This window comes from Protopterus annectens, chromosome 14.part0 (genome assembly GCF_019279795.1).
Source record: "Protopterus annectens isolate FY-2018-M chromosome 14.part0, PAN1.0, whole genome shotgun sequence".
NCBI lineage: Eukaryota > Metazoa > Chordata > Ceratodontiformes > Protopteridae > Protopterus > Protopterus annectens.
This window is the reverse complement of record NC_056748.1, coordinates 364,848,069-364,865,667: the sequence shown is the minus strand read 5'-3', so window position 1 is coordinate 364,865,667 and position 17,599 is coordinate 364,848,069. Positions and strand designations below refer to the sequence as shown.

Genomic DNA, 17,599 nt, shown 5'->3' with positions numbered 1-17,599 from the left:
TTTGGAATTCGGCCGACCGAGGACCCGCCTGACGGCAGGAGAACCCGTCTGTTATGACTGCAGCTGTATTAGCACTCGAACATCTACATTTATGGTAGGTACAAAACTGTACTTTTCTCCTCCTTTCGACCCACTTATGTCTGTAGTGGCTCGAAAGGCTTGGTTAGATCCGGACACACTGGAACCAACTCCGAGGAGACCTGGTAAATTTATTACAGCCCCCCCCCCAGGATAAGCAATTCCTTTCTAAAGGTGTGCCCGTTGATGCTATGGTGGTAGCAGCAGCCACCAAAAAAAGAGTTAGCAGAGACCTCTTCATCTGTTCATCCTCCTAACAAGGAGTCTAGGACGATGGACAGGTATGGAAAGTGAATGTTTGCTTCAGCGACCTTCACCATGAGGTTCCTGAACTGTGAGGAAGCTTCTTTGTTCACCAGTGGGAGTGGGGAGCACTGAGCAACCTATTTGTCCCTAGAGGATTGGTTCCAGCCCAGCAACTTGTAGTTTATTGGCCATTTTGGGTCAATTCCTGGCTCTTTTCAACCCCCTGCTATAAAGCCCGCATTTGCAAGCTTTTTCACTTGTAAAAGACTCAGCACAGCTCCTCGTGGTGTCCTGCAGAGTTCTACAAGCAGCAGAGAGTGAAAGAGTGACTTTCCTGGATTTATAAGTATTTTTTCTGGCTTTCGCTTAAATTACTGCATCTCGACTGCATTTCACTTAAAAAACAGCTCTGCATATTGTTTTTACTGTACTTGTGTTGAGTTTATACTGTTAGCACTTTAAAAAGTTATTTTTTGTTTAATTTAATTGTTAGGCTAACACACTCAAGTGCACTAGCCGTTTTATAGCATTTACTGTTTGTTACTGTATCTTTTTCTCCTTTCTCTGTAAAAAAAACAAAAAAAATATCCTTGTTTTCCCGCTTTTCTGAACTAGAATAGTCCAGTCTTCAGATTTTGCTGATCTCTGGGCTTTGTCTTAGTTCCTGTGCTATCCATATCCTTATTTGGATAAGAGGAAGCTCCTTTGTTCACCAGTGGGAGTGGGGAGCACTGAGCAACCTATTTGTCCCTAGAGGATTGGTTCCAGCCCAGCAACTTGTAGTTTATTGGCCATTTTGGGTCAATTCCTGGCTCTTTCCAACCCCCTGTTATAAAGCCCGCCTTTGCATGCTTTTGCTCGCTTTAGTGCGTTTTAGCGCGAAGTTGCTCATAGAGCAGCATAGGGCAGCGCCGGTTAATCAAGTTTAAACTATTTCTGGCTCCATAAAGTCTGCTCTTCAATTTTTCCCTTAGAACTGTTCTACTTGCAATCTATACAGCCTATACTCTATCTGAAAAGCTCAGCACTTGCTCCTAAAGCAGTTTTTATACAGGTAAAGCATTCTTAAACAAAAGAAAGTACTTCATTCACCTAAATTCCCTTGAGTACCCATTTCCCTATAGGTCCTTTCTGACTCAGTTACACAGCAATCTTTTTCACTATTTCTAGCATGTCGAAGGGTCAGTTGCTGGCGTCCTCTCCCGTTCAGCTGGTGAATCTGGGAATCTTGAGGCAATGTTACAGTTGCCTCATGTACACAGACAACCCTCTCCTCCTCCCAACAAATACAAATATATGCGAGAGATGCAACTATATAGCCAAACTGGAGGCTGAGCTCTCTCAATTCAGTACTGGCAAGACCAGTCAGGAGGAGAAGGTAACCACGCACACCACAAACCCAGTCTCACATAGAACTATCACAACTGCAAACCAAGCACATAAACACTCAAAAACATACTCGGAGGCGCTGATTAAAAATCTACCAAAACAACAGAGGCCTCCAAAGCAGATACCCAAGCAACCGCCACCTCAAGACATAGCACATGCAACACATAGTTCACAAAGTCAGTGTGCTAAACAGTCACAGCCCTTAAGGCCAAACAACATGCCAGACACACTTGTAATAGGTGACTCCATAGTCAGACACACTGACGTCCCGCTCACCAGACTGAACAAGGAAAAGGTCACAGTAAGCTGCCTGTCAGGAGCTAGAATCCGCCACATAACACAAGCACTCAGGTCACTCCACAGCAAGTACAAATATGACTCGGTCATTGTACATGCCGGTGTGAACGACCTGAGACGTACCTCCCTGGACTACATGAAAAGAGACATAGAGGAGCTCTCTGATTATGTAGCCCAGGCCGGTATGACCCTGACCCTGAGCAGCATCTTACCCTCACCAAGAATGATGCCATAGTACAAAGACAAAATGATCAATTTTAACAATTGGCTTAATTACTGGTGTCATTCTAAGGGTATCCAGTGTCTGTCTGCTTGGGATGACATGCTTGACAAGCCACACTGCTTCACAAGGGATGGCTTGCACCTGTCACCCCTGGGCTTCCGGATATTGGCCAAGGCTCTTGCCACCCCCATAGTGCCTTTTTTAGGCAAGGCTCAAATGACAAACCTACCTCCCTAGAAAACACAAGTGGAAAAAACTAAGGGTAATGCTGCTCAATGCCAGAAGTCTAAACCTCAAGATGCACGCCCTCGAGGCCCTCCTCAGTATGGAGTACATCGATGTCTGTGCAGTGACTGAAACCAGGTTCAAGGCTCCTGAGAGCACCCCAGCACTATCAGGTTTTACCTCATATCATGCTTTCCGGCCCCAAAACTTGGACCGAACCACAAAAGGAGGGGGAGTATCCATATTCATCAAGGATACCCACACCTCCAGGTTAGTGGCAACGCACGAAGCATCGGAGACCATCCAGGTGCAACTAACCATAGGCAAAACTGCCTTACAGTTTGTAGCATGCTACAGACCACCCTCTCAAACTCAGGAGCCCCACACAGCCTTCCTGAAGACACTGGAGAGTATGAATGTCTCTCCAAATACCATCATATTGGGAGACTTTAACTACCCAAACATAGACTGGAAACATTACTCAAGCCCCAACACCATAGCCCAAAGGTTCATAGAATTCATAAACTCAAATGCAATGGAACAACTAGTCACCATTCCCACAAGAGGAGACAATATACTAGACCTGATCATCACAAACATGGGGACAAAATGCTCCACACCGGAAGTATATCCCTCTTTGGTAAGATCAGACCATAAATTAATCTCACTGGAAATCCACATCCCGGCCCCACCCCCTGCACAAAAGACCACAGTGAAGAACTTCTCAAAAGCCAACTTCACACTTCTTAAGACTGAAGTGGTATCCTTCAAGGCCCCTGGGCCAGTGGAAACCACAACCCACACTGCTGAATCCTTTGCAAATGCTTTCTACGGGCACCTTCAAGAATGCATGGATCATGCAATCCCAAATAAAACCAAGACCCATTCCCCCAAAGGCAGGCGCCCGGTCTGGTGGACCCCAGCCATAAACAAACTTTACAACAGGAGGAGGAAGCTACTACATGACAGAGCAAAATCCCTAAAAGGGAAGGCATCTCTGATCAGTACTAGCAAGAAACTACGATCACTCATAAAATCATCCAAGGCCAACTTTGAGAGAAAAATCGCAAAAGACACAAAAGACAATCACAAGGCCTTCTTTAGCTATGTTAGAAACCTGGGTGGAAACTCCCAGATATGCTCAGAGTTAGTCCAAAATGACACAAAATACACTGAACCCACTGACATTGCCAACATTCTGGCAGACAGGTTCAGTGCAAATTTCTCCCAAAAGGAGAAATAACTATCCCAGCAGAGTGTAGCCTCCCTAACATCTCAGATGCCCAGGTGAGAGCCGCCCTCTCTAAAGCTAAAAACACAGCATCAATGGGACCGGACGGTGTCCCGGGCTGTGTGCTACATGAACTCCAAGAGGAACTAAATCCACACATAAGGCTGCTGTTTAATCTTAGCCTTACTACAGGATACATACCCAAAGAGTGGCATACGGCAACAGTGGTCCCACTTCACAAAGGCGGTGCTTCTACGGACCCTGGAAATTACCACCCCATAAGCTTGACGAGCCTGGTCTGCAAAGCTATGGAGAGGATCATTATGGAACTCATAAACAAAGACATTGGGGACCTACAGACATTGGATCCTACCCAATTTGGCTTTGTCAAGGGCAGATCCTGCCTTTTGAACTTGGTCGACTTTTTTGAAACAGTCACTAAGGCCATTGATGAGGGTAAGGCAGTTCACACAGCCTACCTTAAATTTGCAAAAGCCTTTGACACAATACCCCACTCAGGCATCATAGACAAACTCACCAGCTTAAATGTAAACCCATATGTCACAAGATGGGTTGCAAACTGGCTCAAGGACAGAACCCACAGGGTCAGAGTTGCTGGAGCTATGTCAGACTCTAAGCCAGTCACAAGCGGTGTCCCACAGGGCTCAGTCCTGGGACCCCTCTTGTTCGGCATTTATTTTTCCGAGGTACAGGCAAACATAGGAGGATTGTGGCTGACAAAGTTCGCAGATGACTGCAAACTGGGTGCCATAATTGATACTCCAGCGGACACAAACATCCTTCAGAGAGGCCTCATAGAAACGGATAATTGGTGCCAGAGCCATGGCCTTAAGCTGAACGCCAAAAAATGTATAGTCATACCCTTTGGGAAAAACAAGGTACCCACAAATTACCACATAGGTGGTAATCCATTAAGTATGGAAGAGGTAATCAGGGACCTAGGGACCCAGGTTGACAGTAACCTCTCATTTGACACTCACATTGCCAAAGTGGTTAGGAAGACCTTCTATATTGTCCACCTTATCATGAAGGGTTTCACATCTAGATCAAGAGAGGTCATTGTGCCCCTGTACTCTTCTCTTATCAGGCCAATGATTGAGTACAATGCCCCATTTGGGATGTATCTTACCCGACACCTGCAGCAGTTGGAAAGACCCCAAATGTTCCTCACCAAGAGGATAAAGGGTCTTAAACATATGTCATATGCTGCCCGACTGAAAAAACTCCAGCTCTATTCAGTCACATACCGCCTACTCAGAGGTGATCTGTGCCTGACGTACAAGGCCATGTCCAATCCAGAATTAACGGACATGCTCCACCTCAGAAAATCCAAATCCATCAGAGCCACGAGAGCAAGAGACTTAAACCTCAACACAGAAATAAATAGGACATGCTGGAGGGACAGATTCATAACCCAGAGGCTCCCTACACTTTGGAACAGAATCCCAATCCATGTTAGGCAGAGCCCCTCACTAACTCTATTCAAGAGAAATCTTGACGAGTGGATGGGAGATCGTAGGTTTACCCCGGGGGTCATCTCTGTGTCACTACTAGACAGAGGCACAGTAAACTAAACCCTAAAAGGGCGTAGTATTCTCATCCTAAGGGGTGGTGAAAGCCACACACACTCTGGCTAGACTTATAAATGCCCTAGGGCAGATAGCCTAGTACGAACCTATGAACCTATCTGTCATTTTACTTGCCTTCAAAGAGATCTCCTTAAAGAGCTTGGAGATACCCTTCAAGATCCTACAGCTGAGGGGGGGTACAAGCCAAAGTAGCTTCCCAGCTAGCGACTCTTAATTCTGTAGTTAACTCCTCCATGAGGCTCATTTCTTACGCAGGTGATGGAGCGAGTAGAGCCACGGGCACGGGTGTGGCCCTCAGGAGGCATGCTTGGATGCGGCTGTGTCACTTTGCGGAACCCTTTCGAGCGTGCTTCACCAATACCCCCTTTGATGGCTCCTTCCTCTTTGGGCCACAGGTGAAAGACATGTTGACTAGGTGTGAGCAAGAAGGCAAGACTCTCTCTGCCTTGGGAGTCCATTTTTTCCACTCCCTCTAGACCTTACCCCAAGGGTCAGAAGAGTGGGAAGATGTGCTTCCGCAAATCTCAGGGAGCCTTGCCTGACACACGTAGCAATTTTTCCTCCAGAGGCAGAGGGGGAAACAACAATAATAGACGCTGCCCTCGTGGCAGAGGGGGGTCTGCAGAACCAGGGCAACAGAGAATCATTCTCTGACGAGCCTTTCCAGCATCCCTGAAGGGCTGCCCGGCTGCTCACCTCTGGAGGCAGCTGGAGGAAGGCTTGCTGTACCCAAAAGCCTGGCAAAATTTAACAAGAGACAGATGGGTACTGTCCATTATATCCGGAGGTTACAAAATTCTCTTCCATCAATCCCCCTTACAGTCAAAGAAGGCCCTTCCAGATGTTCCACCCAATCTGAAGGAGCAAGCAGTAATAGAAGTTTCAAAACTGCTAGAAAAAAGAGCCATTCAGGAAGTCCCTGCAGACCAGCACAGATCCGGAACTTACTCAAGGTTCTTTTTGGTACCAAAAAAGACAGGGGACTGGAGACCGATTCTGGATCTCAATAGACTAAACAAATCTGTACAAAGAACAAAGTTTCAGATGGTCATGCTACAGTCCATTCTACCCTTCCTGGGTCAGGACAATTGGATGTGCTCGATAGATCTTCAGGATGCATACTACCATGTCAAGATGGACAGATGCTCCAGGAGATTTCTTCGCTTTTGGGTGGGGGCCAGTCATTACCAGTTCAGAGCTCTGCCCTTTGGTCTCACCACAACCCCCAGGGTGTTCAGCAAATGTATGGCAGTGGTCACGGCTCACCTGAGACGTCAAGGATTCCAGGTGTTTCCATATCTAGACCACTGGCTCCTCACTGCTACCACCAGGCATCAACTCTTACAAGCGCGGGATTACACAATCACATCTTGCACCCAGTTAGGTATCACAATAATTTTCGAAAAATCTGCCTTGTTGCCCTGTCATTCTGTCACATACATAGGAGCAGAATTAAACACAAGGGAAATGTTAGCAAGGTTACCACTGGAAAGAGTGTCCACAATTCGTCAACAAGTGCAAATCCTAATGCAGAGCAAAAGGATCCAAGTCAGGTATGTCCTTCAAACTCTGGGCTCCATGGCAGCTGACATTCTTCTACTTACATTAGCCCGTTTCCACATGAGAATTCTTTAGTGGCTTCTTTTCACGCAGTGGTCTTTCCAGGAGCTACCCATGTCTCACATGATCCTGATCACGGAGGCATGCAAAAGGCACTTTTCTTGGTGGATGGTCTCTCCACTAGTGACTCAGGGCAGACCTTTCATACAGCCCCCTCCGGTAGCCACAGTGACTACAGACGCCTCCCTGATGGGGGGGGGGGGCATTATCTGGGCAGGACAATCCAAGGCACTTGGCAACCTCACGAGTACCATCTGCACATAAATGTCCTAGAAATGAGAGCTGTGCTCCTAGCGTTGCAAGCCCTTCAAGACTCTCTTCCTTCCAGGACCATTGCAATTCAAACAGACAACATGTCAGTGGTGTGGTACATCAACAAGCAGGGCGGAACCAAATCCTACCCCCTGTGTCGAGAATCGCTCAGACTTTGGCAGTGGGAGATTTCCTCCCAATGTTTTCTGATTGCGACGCACATCCCTGGGCGATCCAGTGTCATAGCGGACAGGCTCAGCAGAGCTATCCTCATACCTCATGAGTGGTCTCTGAATCAGGGAGTTGCAGATCTTATTTTCCACAAATGGGCACAGCCTTGCTGCGATCTTTTTGCCACCCCTTTCAACAGCAAATGCAGCAACTACTTCTTCCTTCTTCTGCTTCCAGGTAACATACCCAGAGACGCTCTAGTCCACGATTGGCCTCAGGGACGACTTTATGCCTTTCTTCCGTTTCCCCTGATACTGAAACTCATACAGAAAGCAAAATCATTGGGTTGCAAAATGATTCTCATTGCCCCCTACTGGCCTCGACAGATATGGTTCCCGCTTCTGCACCATTACCTTCTCGATCAGCCCTGGACTCTGGACCCGATTCCAGCTCTCCTGATTCATCAGTCAGGCAGGTTACGTCAATCCCTCCAAACTCTCCAGCTCACAGCTTGGTTGCTCCACTTCCAACCTTAGCCAGGCTTCCAAGCATTTCCCCAGCAGTCGGTGAGATTATCATTTCCTCTCATAAATCTACAACGAGAAAAACTTATGCTAGCAAATGGAAACATTTTTCTTGTTGGGCAGAGTCTAGGAATGTGGATCCCTTCTCAGCCCCAGTCTACGAAATTCTGGAATTCCTAGCACAACTTTTTCACTCCGGGGCCGCTTCCGCTACGATTAGGATACAATTAGCGGCCATTTCTAATTTTCATATCGGTTTGACAAATTCTAACATCATGTCTCATAAGCTCCGTAAAGCTTTTTTGAGAGGAACATCTCTTCTTAGACCTCCAGTGAGAGATCCCCCTCCTCCTTGGGACCTTAAATTAGTCCTAACTTCCTTAATTCTGCCTCCTTTTGAATCAGCAGCATCCTGCTCCATCAAGTTTCTGTCTTGGAAGACACTTTTTCTCGTTGCTATCACTTCAGCTAGGCGTGACTCAGAACTTCAAGCACTATGTGTTCGTCCTCCCTACCTGGTGTTTCACAAGGACAGAGTTGCTCTGAGGACTAATCCTTCATTTCTTCCTAAAGTCTGCTCAGAAAATAATTTAAATCAGTCTATAGATCTCCCTGTGTTCTTCCCAAATCATAGCAACAAGGCAGAGTACAAGCTTCACCAATTGGACGTTCATAGACAATTGCGTTTTTACCTACATAGAACTAAAGAAATAAGAAATTCAGACCAATTATTCCTTTCTTATGCCTTAAATAAACAAGGTTTCCCAGTTTCCAAGGTGATCTTATCCAGATGGTTGTCCCACACTATTACTTTTATTTACCAGTTAAGGAACAAAGAGTTACCAACTAAACTGAAAGGTCATTCTACTAGGGCATTAGCCACCTCCATAGCTTTTCAGTCTAGGTTGCCCATGGATTCCATCTGTGCAGCTGCCACGTGGGCAAACCCTCATACCTTTATTTCTCATTACAAGGTGGATATGGTCTTCTGGAGCAGAGCTGACTTTGCTTCCACTGTTCTGAAGAGTCTGTTCCACTGAGCCACCCAGGATGTTAGGTGCTAGGGACGCTGTCCCAAACAGCAAGAATGAAGGCGAGATAGACAACTTAACATAAAGAAGTTATGTACCTATCATAACGTTTCATGTTAGTTGTCTTCATCTCGCCTTCTTTCTTGCGTCCCTCCCTCCATCACCCCATCCTAGTGGATTGAGAGGAGTCCTTCTTCACTGGCTGAGTATTCTTTATTGTTACTCTTCTGCCTAGGTCTTCCTAACCTATTGTAGTTTTTAGGATGTATGGAATAACCATTTTTTTGTTAACTGGTTTCTCTCATGTTATGTCTGGGATTAGCTATTTCAAATGAGATCTGGGTAGCTGTCGCTAGGCATCATGGGATAAGGGGTAGCCTCGAGCCAGTAAACAGCTCTCGAGCTATTGAAGATGGCCGAGTCGGAGCCGAGGATCGGCTCTGATCCCAAACAGCAAGAAAGAAGGTGAGATGAAGACAACTAACATGGAACGTTATGGTAGGTACATAACTTCTTATTCTACTCCGTCACATATCGCCTATTCAGAGGCGACCCCTGCCTAACATACAAAGCTGTGTCAAACCCAGAGCTGTTGGACATGCTACACTTAAAGAAATCCCAATCTCTCCAAACCACACGCACCAGGGACCTAAACCTTATCCTCACAATAAACAGAACATGCTGGAGGGATAGATTCCTGTCCCAGAGTCTTCCCATACTCTGGAACAAACTACCCATTCATGTCAAGCAAAGCTCCTCATTGGCCGTCTTTTAAGAAAAATCTTGATGACTGGAAGGGAAATAGAAAATTAACCCTGGGGATCACTTCTGTGGCACTGCTTGACAGGGGCACAGGAAATAAATTTTCTTGGGTGGCGAAAGCCAGGGAACTTTTTTGGCTAGGCTTATATAGGCCCCAGGGCTGATAGCCTAGAACCTACCTATGAACCTATGTATAATGTAGGTAAACGTAAAATGTTACATGGTTTATTTTCTTTTCTATTAATGTATGTTTGCCTATGTCTTGCGTTATAATTTAATAAAGGTGTTTAAATAAAAAAAACTACCCTGAAGTTGTAAAGCTTAAATTCTCACTTAGAATTGGAGTTTGTGTACTTCTGATGCTAAGGTTTAAAGGAAGCACGATGAAAGGAGAAAATTATTACAAGAAGTAACTCAGATTTTTCACCCCTCATTTTTCAAAAGAAGTAATAATTCCTCTTCCACCTCAGCCCCCCTTTTCAATAAGCCATTTAAGCAGCAAGGAGCCAGCAAACAAAATTTTAAAAAGCAGTCGAAAGGAGGCTCTAAACAGAAAAGAAAAGACTCTAAAAGCCAAGGACCATTGTCTCAGTCAGTGTAACTGCCTGTTTAGGCTCTTCCCACCCTAGCAACCTCTTATTCCTTTGTGGCATTAGATTGTTTCACACAGATGGGTTCTGCCAGTAATTCAGCACAGTCACATTTGGCAATGAGAATTCCCCTCCCCTTACCAAAGGTTTCCTCCTTTCCCAGTGAACCAAGTTACTTTTTTTCTTCCTATTCTGCACCAGATGCTGGCCCAAGGAGTTATAGAGCTTGTATTTCTTTTCCCCTTGGGCAAAGGTTTTTATTTAATTATTTTTTCTGGCACCAAATAGGGGAAGCCTGTGAGGAGGCCTCTGCTGGAGCTTTCCTTTCTATGTCTTTTTGCCAAGATTCCCAGGTTCAGAATGTTAGCCCTGCAGGCCCTTCTTCTAATCTCCAATTATTCCTTCTTGGTAACGCTAGATTTAAACGATGCCTTTTAAATTTCCATTGGTGAGAAACTTGGGTGTTTTTTACGGTTTAATGTTTCTGAATTATACAATATCAGTTTTCTGTCTTTCCCTTTGGGCTTTCCAAAGCACCAAGGGTATTCAAAAAATGTCTTTCAGTCATCGTCTATTGCAGGCTTAAAGACATTCACATCTTTTCATATTTGGTTGACTGTCTTATCTTTGTAGACTCCTTTTTTAGTTGTCAAGTGTCTTTTCATACTGTCCAGAATCTAATCAGTCAGGGTTTTCAAATTAACTTTCAGAAATATTTTCTCATCCCTTCTCACAGCAATCTATTCCAGGAAAGTCTATTGGATTTGGATGTGGGAAGAACCTTTCTTCCTTCCAGCAAAGTAGAAATGTTCCATCTCTCTCATGCTAACCCCTGGCCTGACTCCACGTGAGAAAAATGCAGTAGTACCTCAGATCAGTCTGGATTCAGCATGTACACCCTTTGTCTTTTCAGATCCCAGTTCTAGGATTTGTAAAAAGGGATATTCTTTGGTGGATAGACCAAATCTCTTGCAATATAGATCTCCCAGTCTTTATTCTGACCTCCATACATCAGATTTGGCATGGGGTGCAGTTTCCAAATGGATAAAAGTGGAAATGTAGAGAAGCACATAAATGTCAGAGAGAGAAATAGAGATATTATCAGTGATCAATACTTTTAAAGCCTTAAGCTGTCTGTTGTCTCCAGGACCTCTGTAAGTGTGCACAGACAACATCACAATGATGTGGTACATAATGAAACAAAGGGGTACCAGATCCTAACATTCTTGTAGACAGGCTTTGAGAGCGTATGAGATAGCAACACTGCTCAGTTTTACTCTGCCTGCTTCATGCATTCTGTTAGGGCAAATTTTTATCACAAACAAGCTCAGCAAGTCCAGGACAGACCCTCCACAAATGGGAACTTCATCTTGGGGTTTTACAAGAATTGATCCAACTGTAGGTAACACCTCAAGTAGATCTGTTTGCTTCCTTTCAGAAGAGACAGCTAGAGAATTCTGCTCCAGGATTCTTTGGAAACCGGTCTGGAAGACGGACACTTTCTCATGTCCATGAATTATCTGCTGATTATCTTTGTGTTTTCAAGTCATAATTTATTAAAACAGTTAAAATCTCAAGAATGTAATTTCAGTAGTTACCAGTAGTATAACAGCCGCTATTACTTAGCCAGCCTATGTAATGCAACTATTCTATTTACTGTAGACACATAATACATGCAGTAATAGTATGTAAAAAATTAGTGAAATTTTTACTTGTTTTCTGTACTTCATTTGCATTGTTTGAAAAATGACTTGCTAGTATTACTTTGTATGCATAATATGACTTATAATTTCTCTATAAACATTTGTTAAATACTGTTTCAGATGTATTTGCCTTGTGACCTAGGAAATGGCTGAAAAAACTGACCTGATTAACTAACATATATACATACATGTGTACATACATAAATACATTTTCAGAAAGTGGCTTACATAATGTATTTTTGCAGTTTGTCTACATCACAGACTTGTTGTACTGTTTTTTTTCTAGTTAAAAATTGTGCTTCTTAGTTTCTAGAACTGATTACAGTTCAGTGTTTTACAGCACACTTTTCAGCCTATCCCAGTAATCCCAACATAAATCTTTTCTAAAAACTAAACCTCAGTAATGCCAACTAAAGCATTTCTATTTTAAAAGTAAATCGAGTTTATATTTTTTGTTCTAAGCTATTTTTGATTGCAGTTTTCTTAGTTTGCTTTAAAATATGTTCTGCTTTATTTTATTGCACAGGTAAATCGGTTACACACTGAAAATGGCAGTCAACAGCACAATCTCAATGGGTTAATGGTCATTCAGGGAATTCCACTACAACAAAGAAACCTGCCCCTGGGAGAACCATTGCAGTAAGTATGAATAGTTCAGTACAAATAACGCTTTTCAAATCAAATACTAAACTTTATGAAACTGGAAGTCTTCCTAGAAAGCATGAATGTAAAGCTTGTTAATGACTAAGGTGCGAAATTGTATTTAATGACTAAATGAAATAATTTTTAAAAAGTTTGGGGAATTCTTGATTTACTTTAAGCACATTATTTGTTAAATTATTTCTGAGAATTAATCTACTTCTTAAGTTAACATAATTGTATAAATTGTTGTAATTGGTACCATAGTGTAAATGGCATTGTATGTTTAATACAAAGGCAGTGGTGGTAGACTGACATCTGACATGACTCTCAGAAGCTACTGATAAGAAAGTTAATGGTCAATTCCACAGTTCAGAAGTTAAAGCTTCATTTAGAACTGGCTTGACTGTAATAATTTGTACAGATGATTACCTTATGAACCTGTTAGCAAGTAACTCATTTTGTGTTTCTATGCAGACTATTTACTTTGTGATACATATACTATGCAAACAAAATACTTCAGTATATATTAACAAAAGTATTATACTAGATCTTATTTTGAGGGACCTTTTCAGTCTAACAAGATCTCCTGTCTGAGATTCCCATTATGACATTTCTTTTAGCTGTCAAGGTCCTGCTTCTGGGGGCTTGTGTCCCCACTGTCACATACCAAAATGCCAGTGTTATGGACTTAGAAGACACATCTATTCCATACTTCTTGGTACTTTGTGGATGCTTGTGCAGTTTTATCTTAGTCCTTGGGCAATTTTCTGGAAGTTGGTGCAGAGGATTAAGGCCGCGATGTGTAGTTCCCTCAGCTCTCATTTGCTTCCTGTGTGATCTTGGAGCAAGTCACTTAACCAGACATTGCTCCTGGGTCACTCCTAAAAAGGGACTGCATGTCTTGTGGGTGTACCCGGTTAACAAACATTTATTATTATTAATTTGCATGTTGAAAAAAATCCTGTGTCCAATGCTTAAAAAAAAACGCCACAAAACCGGAAAATGGATCAAAACTAATAATAAATCACAGTTCACCTGGTAGAAGCCGAATCCTTTAATAAATAGTACAATAAAATGACATAATATACAGGGTTTCCCATTCTAATAAAACCAAGTTAGCATAAATGGGAGCGCAAGCCGCCCCCATAGCAACTCCACTTACTTGTTTATAAAAAACACCCTCAAAAATAATGAAATTGTTATCCAAAACAATTTCCATTAATTCTAATAATAAACATTTCCTATCCAGTGTTAATTCTGAATATTTGTGAATGCTTGCCTCAAAAAATTCAAAACCATCCTTCCTGGGGATACAAGAAAATAAGTCTTTCACATCAATAGTGATGAAAAGACTCCCTTTGGCCCATAAATCGTTGTTAATTCTTCCCAAAAAATCCCATGAATCCTTAATAAGATGTTTATGTTGGTTAACTATTTTGTTAAAATTTTGATCAATGAAAACTGCTAGAGGATGAGTCTTGGATCCACGAGCGGAAACTATAGGCCTAAATGGAGGTTGATCAATATTCTTATGAATTTTTGGTATCCCAAAGAAACCAGGAATAGTAGGATGAAGTTGTTGAAGAAAATGGTAGGTAGTCTGATTGATACGCTGTTCAACTAGATATTCCTCGAGAAGAAAATCTATTCTGTTGTAAGCAGTAATTCTTCTAATTTTTTTTAGGTCCACGGAGGTCAGAACGCCTAGCCAACAAACATCAGAATGCCCCCAATTCAGATTCTCATTTAAAAAAACAGGATTGGAATCACAGGGGGAACAGGGAGAGATAGATGCTATAACTATACATCCGAATGGAATAGTCTCCGAATATCATGGATACAAAATATACAATTATACTGATGTGAAATTGGAAAAAACTCATTTTAACTTGTTTTCCAAAGGATTCAAATTTGTAAAAAGTTTCAAAGGAGATTTGGCTCAAATTTTAATAGATCTAAAACTGTTCCTCAGGAAGTTAAACCTTACAATTATACATAACAAAGGGGTTCCTGAAAAGTTTATGGGGAACAGTGACAACTATGTTATTACTAGAAGGAGTGTATACAACCCCCCCCTCCATCCACTTCTAAATACTTTTGAGAACGTAGTCACTAGAGAAATATATGAATCATATGGTAAAAATACCAATGGTTTTTGGCAGAATTACAACTTAAAATTAGATGAAGCTAACCTATTAGAGGATTTAAAACACAATAAAAATCTACGTTTCATGGAACCAGATAAAGGTGGAGGATTGGTAATTTTCAAACAAACTGACTATAAAAATGCCTTAAAAAATATTTTGACACAGGAGGATACATATTGTTTGGTTTCTTACAATGAGATTCAGACTGCTTAGAACAGAATAGATTTTCTTCTCGAGGAATATCTAGTTGAACAGCGTATCAATCAGACTACCTACCATTTTCTTCGACAACTTCATCCTACTATTCCTGGTTTCTTTGGGATACCAAAAATTCATAAAAATATTGGTCAACCTCCATTTAGGCCTATAGTTTCCGCTCGTGGATCCAAGACTCATCCTCTAGCAGTTTTCATCAAAATTTTAACAAAATAGTTAACCAACATAAACATCTTATTAAGGATTCATGGGATTTTTTGGGAAGAATTAACAACGATTTATGGGCCAAAGAGAGTCTTTTCATCACTATTGATGTGAAAGACTTATTTTCTTGTATCCCCAGGAAGGATGGTTTTGAATTTTTTGAGGCAAGCATTCACAAATATTCAGAATTAATACTGGATAGGAAATGTTTATTATTAGAATTAATGGAAATTGTTTTGGATAACAATTTCATTATTTTTGAGGGTGTTCTTTATAAACAAGTAAGTGGAGTTGCTATGGGGGCGGCTTGCGCCCCCATTTATGCTAACTTGGTTTTATTAGAATGGGAAACCCTGTATATTATGTCATTTTATTGTACTATTTATTAAAGGATTCGGCTTCTACCAGGTGAACTGTGATTTATTATTAGTTTTGATCGGGTCAACTGCACCAATCCATACCCTCTCTCAACCTCACTGCTTGGTTGCTCCAATTCCATCCTTAGCCAGGCTTCCTATGATTTCTAATCCTGTACGGGATATCATAGTAGCTTCCCTAAAATCTTCTACCAGAAAGATTTACACTAGTAAATGGCGACGTTTCTCTTTCTGGGCAAAAGCTAGGAACATAGACCCCTATACTGCTCCAATTCATTCGGTATTGGACTTCCTAGCTGACATTTTTCATTCAGGATCCTCTTCTTCCACAGTGAAAGTTCAACTGACAGCCATTTCAAATTTTCATATAGGCTTTTTGGACCACAACATTATGTCACATAAACTTTGCAAGGCATTCCTTCGAGGTATCTTTTTATTGAAACCTCCGATTAGAGACCCCCCACCACAGTGGGATCTAAATTTAATTTTAACATCCCTGATTCTTCCCCCGTTCGAACCTGCAGCTGCCTGTTCTTTGAAATTGCTTTCTTAGAAGGCACTTTTTCTAGTTGCCATTACATCTGCCAGAAGAGAATCTGAGCTTCATGCTCTCTGTGTTCGCCCTCCCTATCTAATATTCCACAAAGACAGGGTATCCCTAAGAACTAATCCATCTTTCTTACCAAAGGTGGCATCACAAACTAACCTAAATCAATCCATTGATCTTCCAGTATTTTTTCTGAACTATTCTGATAGAGCTGAACAAAAGTTACATTATCTCGATGTTCACCGTCAGCTCAGATATTATCTGGATAAGACAAAAATTTTTAGGAAATCTGATCAACTATTTCTTTCCTATGCAGAGAACAGGAAAGGCCTTCCAGTTTCTAAGGTAACTTTATCTAGGTGGCTGTCTTCTGTAATCACTTACGTTTATCAGCTCAGAGGCAAAGAGTTGGTTTCTAACCCAAAAGCCCATTCTACCAGAGCTCTAGCTACATCTACAGCTTTTCAAGCTAGACTTCCAATAGACACTATTTGTGCAGCAGCCACATGGGCCTCTCCTCATACCTTTGTTTCACATTACAAATTAGATTTGGTCTCCAGAGACAGAGCAAATTTTGGTTCCACCATTCTCAAGAGTCTGTTCCATTGAGCCACCCAGGATAGAGGTGCTAGGGACGTGGTCCCATCCAGCAAGAATGAAGGCGAGATTGACAACTTAACATTTAGAAGTCATGTACCTACCATAACCTTCCATGTTAGTTGTCTTCTCTCGCCTTCTTTCTTGCGTCCTGCCCCCCCATCCCCCTAGCCTGGTCAGACCGGGAAGATTATACATCTTCTATTAAGAGGTTATTACCCTTTTCTAGCTGTTCATCTCCTAGTGTCACTAGATTATTTTGATTCTTTCTAGAGGGTTATGATGTTATTTAGTATCCTTATTTTCTTCCTCCTCTTAAGTTGGTAGACAATACTGCTATTTCTTTAGCTACCAAACGAGATCTGAGTAATCTCCGCCTTGCATCATGGGATATAGGGTTGCCTCGAGCTGGTAAAATTAGCTCTCGAGCTTAGCAGTGCAGTCGGAGCCGAGGATCGGCTCCGAACCCATCCAGCAAGAAAGAAGGCGAGAGAAGACAACTAACATGGAACGTTATGGTAGGTACATAACTTCTAATTCTACCCTACTGGTTGTGCTTTGTAAGAGATCCTTTATAATTATGTAGTACTTTTTGGGTGTCATTTGAACATAATCCTCATACAAAAATCCCCTATCTATAGTAATACCCAAATCCTTAATCTTCTCCCTCACTTTTAAGTACAACATTATTTGTAGTGCATGAATAACATGGATTGTTTGCCAGAGTGCAAACTTTTTAGTTTTCCTGGCATTAAATCCATTTGCTTTCTCAGTGACCACAAATATATGGCATCCAAAAATCCTTGCAATTTTCATTCATCAGCAAACTTTCTAATCCATATTAGAGTTCTCCATTTCAGAGAAACCTACATAGACAAGACCGCATCAATTATGGACCCTCTATTGAGCAAGTCCTT

General features: G+C 42.1%; 1 protein-coding gene across 3 annotated transcripts in view; it reads left to right on the top strand.

Moving 5' to 3' along the window:
• The window catches only part of FAM149B1 (family with sequence similarity 149 member B1), a 1,523,608-nt gene that overhangs the window by 924,725 nt on the left and 581,284 nt on the right, over positions 1 to 17,599 (top strand). For all 3 annotated transcript variants that reach the window (XM_044056091.1, XM_044056089.1, XR_006362759.1), the window contains exon 8: positions 12,479 to 12,591. In XM_044056091.1, coding sequence (XP_043912026.1) covers positions 12,479 to 12,591 — 113 coding nt within the window. The remainder of the gene's footprint in view (positions 1 to 12,478; positions 12,592 to 17,599) is intronic.